At 43.2% G+C, this 11,227-nt stretch overlaps 1 protein-coding gene across 9 annotated transcripts in view; it reads left to right on the top strand.

Annotated features, from left to right (window-relative positions):
• The window catches only part of MADD (MAP kinase activating death domain), a 54,686-nt gene that overhangs the window by 37,412 nt on the left and 6,047 nt on the right, over positions 1 to 11,227 (top strand). For 7 of the 9 annotated variants that reach the window (XM_021712755.1, XM_021712753.1, XM_021712752.1 and 4 more), the window contains 5 exons: positions 2,742 to 2,850; positions 3,414 to 3,534; positions 3,639 to 3,744; positions 4,822 to 4,932; positions 6,997 to 7,104. In XM_021712755.1, the coding sequence (XP_021568430.1) occupies positions 2,742 to 2,850; positions 3,414 to 3,534; positions 3,639 to 3,744; positions 4,822 to 4,932; positions 6,997 to 7,104 (555 nt within the window). Of the gene's footprint in view, positions 1 to 2,741; positions 2,851 to 3,118; positions 3,182 to 3,413; positions 3,535 to 3,638; positions 3,745 to 4,821; positions 4,933 to 6,996; positions 7,105 to 11,227 lie in introns of all 9 variants that reach the window. The other 2 variants (XM_021712747.1, XM_021712748.1) reach the window with 1 other exon arrangement.

Here is an 11,227-nt window from a genome sequence, read left to right as displayed (position 1 = left end):
CCCAGGCACTGTTTCCCTGGGATGCAGAATGCCGCTTCGGCTTAGGTACTGAGGTGCATGACTGCCCTGGGTGGCCAAGGCATCATTTTCTGGGATGCAAGGTGCTCCTGCAACTTAGGTATCAGAGAGGCATGACTGCTCTGAGTGGTCAAGAGATTATTTTCCCGGTAGATAGGGAACTACTTCAGCTCTGGCCCCAGAAGGTAGAAGGGAGAATTAGGTAGAGTGGTTCCATCTCTGCTTGGCCGCAAGGAGAAAGGTATAACAGCTGCTCACAACTTGGCTAAGTATGTCAGTGATTAGGCTAGTGCTGTTTGATGGTAGCTTAGCGTCAGGGTTGAAGGAGACCGGTGGTTGCTTGTCCTGGAGCAAAACACATTCCAGCCATAGTTCCCATTCCAAGATGGCATAGCACAGTAGCTGCATGGGCCACAGGGGGCAGGGCACAGTGTCAAGCTATATGGACTCTAGACAGTCCTTCAGCTGGGCTTAGTGCCTGTAAGGGTTTCAGGGGACCCAGTGGTAAGGTCTGTAGGTGTCCAAGTGTTGATGGTGGTTTCTGGGATCTTCCGGCTTGCTTCCTTGCTCTAGGGAGAAGTTCCACCTTGTTCCCAACTGATCCCAGTTGGGGTGTGGGGTGTTTTCTTTTGTTCTCTTTGTGGCTATTGTGCGTTTCTGTGCTCACCAGGGTTTCTGTTACTCCTCTGATGCACTATGGCATTCTCCCTCAATTATTTTTGTTAGAATGTAGTTGTTTAATTCTTCTGGCTATCTTTGTACTAGGGGCTTCTAGTTGACTATCTTCCTGACATCACTTCTCTAAATAGGCTGTTTTATTAAAAGTATTTACAGTTATTCCAATGTGCTTCCTTTCTGGGTGTTAAGATAAGTAAGATGGGCTATTGGTCTTGCAAGAAGCCATTCAGCTGGGTGCTACCTTTCCTGGCACCTTCCTGGGACAAATTCATACTTATCCTGTACTGGTGGGCAAGGGCTCTTTGTACAGTTGAATTGCTGAGAGTAGAGACCTAAATTTCTTGGCTCAAAAAAGGCTGTTTTCACAAGAAATAAATTAAGTGCATATGGTTCATTGAACAGAGTATTGGGCTGTGAACCAAGAGACTGGCATTTAGTCATGCTAATTAGTCTTACCTAATAACCTTTGATCAGTTCCTTCTCTGCTTATTCTGTTCCATGTGTTGTGAAGTGGCATGATATTGCTTACTTCTTACCCTAGTTGAAGATTTTTCAATGAATAGAAAGTCTAATGTTGCAGAAGTGGCAGTTAAAGTTAGTGATATTTCCCATGGGCAGTGAGAGATGATAGGAAAGAGGAAATGAACATTTATTAGCTGCCAGCCATGAGTCAGGCCCCATTAAGTGCTTTATATGTATTTCCAAAGTTAATCCTTGTCCTGAGGTCGGTGTTGCAGTCTTCCTTTTACAGATGAAGAAAATGAGGCCCAGAGAAGCTAAGTTTTGTGCCTAAGGCCACACAGTTAATAAGAGACAGGGATCTGAACGTTGACTTCAAACCCTGTGTTCTTTCTACTGTTAAGTTGCTATACAGAGAATTAGCCTGAATAAGATGTCACAGATACAAATTTTTATTCATCAAGCAACATATGACTAAAATATAAAAAATACTAAAAATTTTAAATAACAAAAATACATTTTTCATTTATTTTTATTTTTTATTTTATTTGAGTTGGAGTCTCACTCTGTCGCCTAGGCTGAGAATTATAAGTGTGAGCCACTGCGCCCGGCGCTAAAAATACATTCAAAAAGAGAGAATTAACCTGGTTTTTTAATTTTAATTTTTACTTTTTTGTTGTTCATTTTTATTGTTTTTTGTTTTTTTGGGGTTTTTTGAGTTGGAGTCTCACTCTGTCGCCCAGACTGGAGTGCAGTGGCCGCTCCCGGCCACCACAGCCTTGCCTGCTGGGCTCCGGCGATCCTTCCACTTCAGCCTTCCAAGTAGCCGGAATTACAGGTGCGTGCTACCACGCCCGGCTCATTTTTTGATTTTATTGTAGAGATGAGGTCTCGCCTGCCCAGGCAGGTCTCAACCCGCAGGCTCAGGCAATCCACTCACCTCAGCCTCCCAAAGGCGCGGGATTACAGGCTGAGCCACCGAGCCCGGCTGATAGCCTGATTTTTTTAAAGGAGAAAATAGTCTTATAGAGACTGAGGCATAAAGACAAGTCATGATGAAAACCTGATCACAGCCAGGCTCGGTGGTTCAACCTGTAATTCCAGTACTTTGGGAGGCTGAGGCAAGTGGATTGCCTGAGCCTGCAGGTTAGAGACTAGCCCAGGCAACTTGACGAGATCTCGTCTCTACAATAAATCAAATGTAGCCAGGTGTGGTAGCGTGCATGCATAGTTCTGGCCACTTGGAAGGCTGAGGTGGAAGGATCGCTGGAGCCCAGCAGGTCAGCGCTGGGGTGGCCGTGAGCCTGTGTGCCTCTGCACTCCAGCCTGGGCAATGGAGTAAGACTCCAACTCAAAAAAAAAAAAGAAAACCTGATCACATTGTTTAAGAGGCAGTAACAGAAGTCAGGATTCTCAGGTTGACTTGATCAGATCCTAGAGGCAAGGGGACTAGCAGAAGCAGTGTACTAGAGTTTGTGTTGCTTATGGACAGTGGTGGTGTGAAAGTCTCTTAGTGACATGCATGGTTTACTTTGCCCCTATTCATCGGTGCCTCTAGCAGTTGACCTATCACCTCGTCTCTCTAGGGTAAAGCCCACAGCTTGAAGCCAAGCGTAAGGGAGAAGCTGGCAGGCAGCCCAGTTCGTTCTTCCGAAGATGTAAGCCAGCGAGTCTATCTCTACGAGGGCCTCCTAGGTGAGAAACAGACTGGGAAGGCCCATTGCATGGGAAGAAAGCTGGGCTCAGCCAAGGGAGAAGGTAGCACTGAAGAACAAGTAGTTGCTTTGCTTTTTGCTGATCTCAATGCTGACATTTGGAAGCAAATGACTTACCGGGTCTGGAACAAGCAGTGGGTGAAAACTAGACAAGATTGGAATTTGGTATTAATCAACAGCATCTGTCTTTCTGTCTTCCTTTCTTTCCTTTCTTGCTACCATGCTCCTTCCTGCTCACAAATTGGCAGGAAGGGACAAAGGATCGATGTGGGACCAGTTAGAGGATGCTGCTATGGAGACCTTTTCTATAAGTAACCACATTTCTTTGTGTGCTGTATTCATCCTTCCTCCTTGGGAGGGGCTGGGCCTTACTTGGAGGCGTCTGGGGCTGGTGGCTGGAAATGTTAGCTATGGGGTAGAGAAGTTGTGCTTCCTTTGCCCTGGAATTTGTAATGACTCCCTTTGCCTACTCTTTATTTTCATTTGGCAGGTGCATTCTTTATATGCTACATACACCCCTTAAAAACCCCTTATTCTGCACAGGCAAAGAACGTTCTACTCTATGGGACCAAATGCAGTTCTGGGAAGATGCGTTCTTAGATGCTGTGATGTTGGAGAGAGAAGGGATGGGTATGGACCAGGGTCCCCAGGAGATGATTGACAGGTATGGGGCTTAGGAACCCCTTGGGAATATGCAAATTCAGCTTCTTTTCAGTTAATTCTGTGGCCGCCCACCTGAGGGTGACTTGTACCTGGTCTTCTGCGTAGGTACCTATCCCTGGGTGAACATGACCGGAAGCGCCTGGAGGATGATGAAGATCGCTTGCTGGCCACGCTTTTACACAACCTCGTCTCCTACATGCTGCTGGTGAAGGTGATGTCAGTTTTGCTTTATCCAGCTACTGCTGATGCTGGAAGGGCAAGGCTGGTTCCCAGCGCCTAAATTCTGGGGTAGTGGGGAAGCTGTCAAAGCATCTTACTACAGCTCTCTTTCTGATTGCAAGTCCAAGAACTTTCTGCCAGGTTACACATGATCCACTTATCTGAAGCTGCCAGGCTGTTTGCTAAGAAATGTTGTGTAGGTAACTGATGATTCCATACTACTTGTTGATCTTGAATTTTATGTGTGGGCTCCCTTTGCTAGGTAGTTTTAGGATGCCAACGGAATTCCCCACAGAATGCAACAAATTAAATTTTATTTTTTACAGTAGTATGTTCCAAAACCATAGGAAGGATGCTCAGAATTCACTTTTTAGCACAGTTCGTACAGAATTTTCTATAGCTGTAAAAAGAGTCACCCATTAACGAAATAATGCCAGGTTCTGGTTAGATTTGGTTGTACTGGTTTTTACAGCTGTGGAAGAATTATGTTACCAAATGGAGTCCTGCTCTGAGAGGAGAGCACATGTCTAGGCTGGCAGATAGAAGAGAGTTGCTTTGAGAATTCCCTGGTGTTCTCCTGTCCTCCCTAAATGGGAAGGGATCGGTTGCTCACATGCAGAGAGTGCTCCACAGCCCCCCTTGGTCGACTTTCTTTTCTGATATAAGTTACTCTACTCTGCTGAATTCCAGGGTACCAGTGGACTCTGGTTAGCAAAGACTAATGATCCTTAACCTTTGGAGGCTGTTTCAGCTCCAGCTGTGTCCCCATGCTGCCAGTCAAGTCACTGCTTCTGAATTACACTCTGAGGAGCCCTGGGGGTTTTCAGAGCCTCTCTTGGGGCAAATGCTGTGGTATTGTTGGGGGGTAGGGAGGAAGTGGACCTCTTGAGCCAGCACTGCTCTGAGCGTCACTTTTCTGCAGAAGCTGACGAGAGGCAGAGCCAGGGCTTTTCTTCCTAGCATGTCGGCAGAATATACAGTTGGAGGTTTTCTCCCATATTCAGTGATATGGTTCTGCAGTTGAGAGAAAAGCAGATCCCTCATTAAGATGCCTGTTTTGACTTTTCAGGTAAATAAGAACGATATCCGGAAGAAGGTGAGGCGCCTAATGGGAAAGTCTCACATTGGGCTTGTGTACAGCCAGCAAATCAATGAGGTTCTTGATCAGCTGGCAAACCTGGTAAGCACATCTGGCCATCCCTGAGGCTCCCCTTTCGCTGCACTTGTTCGCCTCCCTGGCATGGGCCTTCTGGCTTAACGCAGAGGCTTCCCCATGGGTCATTTCTTGGCTTGTGTCTTTGTGCAGTCAAGTTCACCCCTAGTTTTGAAAATGGGGAGCTGGGCACTGTGGCTCATGCCTGTGATGCCAGCACTCTGGGAAGCCAAGGTGGGAGGATCATTTGAGGCCAGGAGTTCAAGACCTACTAAAGTGTGACTTGCCTTTTTCACTGGGTTCATTTGTACTGATGTTACAAAAGCAGTTGTGGGTAGACTGCTGGTACCTTAACACAAACAAAGCTGTCCAGCTGCCATTATATTCCTCGCTGCCATGCACTCTCAGTTTAAAAATAAAGCCAGTTTCACTTATGAATGTCCTTGATGAGGAATGAAGAACTATTACTTTTATTAAGTGTCAATAATTGATTATACATCTTTTTAAAATTCTCTGCAACAAAATGGGAAGTATGCATAAAGCAGTTCCTCTGCAAACCCAGGTATAATTGTTTTAAGGAAAAGCAATTTACCACTGTTTGGGTTACAAGGTGAGCTAGTAGCTTTGCTCACGGAACATCGTTTTTACTTGAAAGAATGACTATCAAACTGTGGTTATTCAGGCAACCCCTTTGGGTCCCCTCCCACTGTGAGAGCTTTTCTGTCTTCTCAATAAATCCCTCTTTCTTAAAACAAAAAAAAAAACCTGTGGTTTTTCGGAGCTTAGTATTTGATAGACGTTTTCTCTAAAATTAACAAAGTGAGCCTGTTCCTCCAAGAAAAACAACTGACAGTATTTGTTTCCAATGATAAGATTCAGCTTTTAAGTGAAAAGGAGAAATTTGGAAGACTTTGAGCTTGAAGCTTTCCAATATTTTAAGACCTTTCTAATGAGATTGGTGGTGATTTTTAAAATATTGTATAATGAAGTATATAATGAAATTTGGAGGAACTGCGTAACTCATTGAACCAGTATTTTCCAAATACCAATGTATGATGTTACAAATTCAAGTATGGGTGAAAGAGTCACTCAAAATGTAAAGTAGATTAATGGATTTTAATGTAACAGTATAAAATGTTCATTGATATATTTTCAGATTCTTCATTGAAACTAACTTTATGGAACTCTTACTTCTCAAGTTCTACTATAGTGTCAAAGAAAAATATACATATTTATCTGAAAAGTCTATTAATATCCTACTCCCAGCTGGGCACAGTGGCTCAAACCTATAATCCCAGCATTTTGGGAGGCCAAAGCAAGAGGATTGCCTGAGCCCGTGGGTTCAAGACCAGCCCGGGCAACTTGACGAGACCTTGTCTCTACAATAAATCAGACAAATTAGCTAGGCGTGATAGTGCATGCCTGTAGTTCCAGCTCCTTGGAAGGCTGAGGGAGAAGTATCGCTGGAGTCCAGCAGGTCGATACTGGGGTGGCCATGAGCATGCCACTGCACTCTAGCCTGGGCAACAGGCTGACTCTAACTCAAAAAAAAAAAATTCCTACGCCCTTTTCCAAGCACATATCTGTGAGGTCAGGTTTTCTTCCTATACCTCAACCAAAGCAACATATTGTAACAGATTGATTGCAGAAGCAGATATGAGGATGCAACTATTTTGTATTAAGCCAAACATTAAAGAGGTTTGCAAAAATGCAAAACAGTGCCACTCTTCATTTTATTTTGTTTTGGAAAACATTGTTATTTTCCAAAAATGTTTATATTACCATGTAGTGGGTTATTAATAGGGATTGTTTTTAAATGAATTAATAAGCATTTAAGAAATTTCAGTTTTAATTCCCAGTGTATTAAATATCTATAAATATAACTCACATAAACAAAAGCTCCTTGGGATCTTCAGTAATTTTTAAGAGGCTTAGTGGTCCTGAGACCAAAATGTCTGGTGGGCGTTGGCCAGCAAATGAGCCTGTGCTAAGGAAGCTGATATCAATTTAATTACTGAATGAGGGATTTTTGGCCAAGAGCCCTCTGTAAGAGGAATGTGTGAATGTCCCTAAAAATCTCTTTTTCATCAGAATGGACGTGATATCTCTATCCGGTCCAGTGGCAGCCGGCACATGAAGAAGCAGACGTTTGTGGTACATGCAGGGACAGACACAAATGGAGATATCTTTTTCATGGAGGTAGGTGCTAGTTCATGCTGGAGTCCAAAGGAATATTTGAGAGTCACAAGGTACTCCTAGAACTAATGCCAGAATATTTTCCCCCATCTATCTAATTCATCTTCATGAGCCATTTATCATTAAATTATCAGGTTGTTATGCAAATAATTAAATTGATACAGTAGATGATACCCACCAGTTCTTTTATATATGTACTGAATAGGTAATAAAGTCACATGAAAATAGTATACATTAGGAGCTCTTGCACTCACTCTTTTCCCCTTCCACTCAGTTTCCTACTCACTTCACCCCTTCATCTTATAGGTAACCACTTTTATTGGTATCCCTCATATCTTCCAGTGGATTTTATGCAAACAATGAAATATGAACATAAGTTCTTTTTTCTCTCCTTTCTTACGGAAACGTAGCATATCGTATCCATTGATTTATACCTTGTTTTTTTGATTAAACATTATCCTGGTGACCTTCTATATTAGTACAAAAAGATTTCTTGTTCTTTTTATGACTGCATGTATTCTACTGTGTGACTGCACCATAATTTATTCAGCCAGTTGGTGCATATGGATCCTTGGGTTGCTTCCAGTTTTTTGCTGTTGACCAGTAGTGCCGCTAGGAATGGTGCTGTGCCTGCTTAATTTCATACATGTGCCAGGTGGGTCTTAGAATTCCCAGAGGTGGAATCACTGGGTCAAAGGGACAGTACATTTGTAATTTTGGTAGATATGACTCTTAAGTATCTTTTCTTTTTTTTTGAGTTGGAGTCTCACTCTGTTGCCCAGACTGGAGTGCAGTGGCCGCTCCCGGCCACCGCAGCCTCAACCTGCTGGGCTCCGGCGATCCTTCCGCCTCAACCTTCCAAGTAGTTGGAACTACAGGCGCACGCTACCACACCGGGCTAATTTTTTTGATTTATTATAGAGATGAGGTCTTGCCAAGTTGCCCAGGCAGGTCTCAAACCCACAATCCACTCACCTCAGCCTCCCAAAGGCACGGGATTACAGGCTGAGCCACCGAGCCCGGCTTTAAGTATCTTTTCACAAACACTCCCTCACTTTGCCATTTATTTTGTTGAAGAAATTGGATTGTTTGTCCTGTGGAGTAACCCACATTCTAGATTTTTCACTGATTGCATCTCCTTGATGTAGTTAATGTGTTTCTCTATCACCCATGTTTCTTATAAACTACTAGTTCAATCTAGAGGCTTGACAATTTCAGGTCTGCTCTTTTGGGAATAAGACTTCATAGGTGGTGTGTATTCCTCCTGTTGCCTTGTGTGGTCATTCCTCTTCTAGAGATTAGCGGGATCAGATGTGAGCAGCCTGATTTGCCCACTGGAAAGTTCCTTATCTGTCTTCTGTTTTTGACTTGCAGATTGTTTTTGGTTTTGTTTTTTATTTTATATAATTGAATTAATAATTTCTTTTATGGCTTCTGGATTTTGAGTCATAGTTAGAAAAAGCCTTCCTCCAGGATTGTAAAGGAAATTGGCCATGTTTTCTTCATTTCTGTATTTTTAATGCTTTTTTTTTTTTTTTTTGAGTTGGAGTCTCACTCTGTCGCCCAGACTGGAGTGCAGTGGCTGCTCCCGGCCACCGCAGCCTCGCCTGCTGGGCTCCGGCGATCCTTCCGCCTCAGCCTTCCGAGTAGCCGGAATTACATGCGTGCGCTACTACGCCCGGCTAATTTTTTGATTTATTGTAGAGATGAGGTCTCACTGTCCAGGTGGGTCTCGAACCCGCGGGCTCAGGCAATCCACTCACCTCAACCTCCCAAAGGTGCGGGATTATAGGCTGAGCCACCAAGCCCGGCTTATGTTTTTAATTCTAAAATAGATCTCTTCTAAGTAGTTTTAGGGACTAGATACTCCTATATAAAGTAGTGAAATTGAATAATGCTTACAAGTTATCTATTCTTCTTTGGTTTAGTTAAATTTGATTTGCATATTCACAGCTTTTGAACAAGTAATTTACCAAACACAGGGACTCTGAAACAGAAACATGCATGTCAGTATAGCTGAAAAGGGAGTAATTTTCATGTCACCCTTTAAAGTGTTCAAATTTGGCTAGGTGTTTCTCAGAGGTTAGGACATCTGCATCCCCGTAGAGGTGGCAGGTGATTCTTGTCTTTCTTTTTCCTTTAAACAAATAAATGTCTCCAGAAAATTCCTGAACTATAGGACTTCACCACTCACCACTATGTAAGAGAGTCTCATTCTGAGTTTCTGGAGTGTAAGATTGATCCACTATCCTCATAGATGCCTCTGCCTTTGAAGTATCGCCATGCCAAGTCAGAGTGCACTTGATCACCGTGGCATCTCCAGGCTACTATGAGGTCTTCTGACTCATCCTCTCTCAGAGCACAGCCTGTTGGCTGTGTGGTTAGTTGGATAGAAGTTTGAGAAGACTTGTTTTTATTGCCTTCTCCTTTTGGTTACAAAAGTAAAGCAGCATATGTGTAAACATTTCAAACCACGTAAAAGTAAATAAAGTAAAAGTTCCCTCACTTCCTCCCAATCCTTTGTTCCAAAGGTAACCCTGTTAAAGAGTTTGATGTGAATTTGTTCAGATTTTTGTAAATGTATATTTGTGTAAATATAACTTATTTACACAAAATCTTGTTTTGGCATTTATAAAAGTGATATCAGATTTAAAATATTGTTAAGTAGTTTCCTTTTTTTCACTTACTGTATCATGGATATCTCTTCATGTCTTATATAAAACTGTCTTTTTTTTTTTTGAGTTGGAGTCTCACTCTGTCACTCAGACTGGAGTGCAGTGGCACCGTCCCGGCCACCGCAGCCTCGACCTGCTGGCTCCGGCGATCCTTCCGCCTCAGCCTTCCAAGTAGCTGGAACTACAGGCATGCGCTACCACGCCCAGCTAAATTTTGATTTATTGTAGAGATGAGGTCTCACCAAGTTGCCCAGGCGGGTCTCGAACCTAGGGGCTCAGGCAATCCACTCACCTCAGCCTCCCAAAGCGCTGGGATTACAGACTGAGCCACCGAGCCTGGCTCTTTTTTTTTTTTTTTTTAGTGAATGCCTAGCCATTAGATATCACATGGATGTACCATAATTTATTTAACTAGTGCCTCCCATTGTTTTTTTGAAGCATTGCTTTATTGACTGTCCTTGAGCGTATGTTTTTGTGCAGTCACAAGAAAATTTTTTTTTAATATATTTTTATCGTGTTCTAGAGACAGGGTGCACTCTGTCATTCAGGCTCCACTGCAGTGGTACAATTACAGTTTACTGCAGCCTTGGCCTCCTGGGCTTAAGCAATCTTCCCACGTCAGCCTTCCAAGTAGCTGGGACTACAGACATATGTCACCACGCCCAGCTCATTTAAAAAATTTTTTAGAAATAGGGGCTTCCTGTGTTGCCCAGGCTGGTCTTGAACACCTGGCTTCAAGAGATCCTCCCACCTCTTCCTATTGAAGTGCTGGGATTACAGGCATGAGCCACTGGGCCCAGCCTTCACATGAGAATTTCTATAGGATATATTCCTAGACTTGAAATTTCCAGGTCAAGTTTATATACATTTAAAATGTTGATAGATTCTGCACTCCACCAGCAGCTTAAGCAAGTATGACAATATATTACCAGCATCTCTAGCTTAGATGTTGTCCTAAATATACCCCTCTCTTTTACATGATATTCTTAAAAGAGTATGAAAAGTAGAGCAGTATTGTCCATTTCCACATGGAAAAAACCACAGAGTCAGACTGGGGCTAGATCTCAAGTTTCCCATTTTTACTTTGCCACTTTGACCCTTTCTTTTAGCTTTTCAAACTCTAGCAAACTCTTGCTCGTAGCTTAGACCTGATAGTCTTGTGCGTTCTTTTTTCATTCCCCGAGCACTTGTGGAGCATACGCTCTATGCTAGGCACTCTTTTGGAAGTGGGGATTATAGCAGTGAATAAGGCAGACATGACTTCTGTTGCCTTATGGAGTTGACACGCCATTAGGAAAGTCAGATAATTAAACAAAGGGTGTCATAAAATAGGAGTGCTATGAAAGAAAATGCTCAGCCGGGCTCGATGGCTCGGCCTGTAATCCCACGCCTTGGGAGGCTGAGGTGAATGGATTGCCTGAGTCTGCGGGTTCGAGACCTGCCTGGGCAAC

The sequence above is a fragment of the Carlito syrichta genome, unplaced genomic scaffold, assembly GCF_000164805.1.
Source record: "Carlito syrichta isolate Samal-C Ts95f unplaced genomic scaffold, Tarsius_syrichta-2.0.1 Scaffold303640, whole genome shotgun sequence".
NCBI classification, from domain to species: Eukaryota; Metazoa; Chordata; class Mammalia; order Primates; family Tarsiidae; genus Carlito; species Carlito syrichta.
This window is presented reverse-complemented; position numbering and strand designations above follow the sequence as displayed.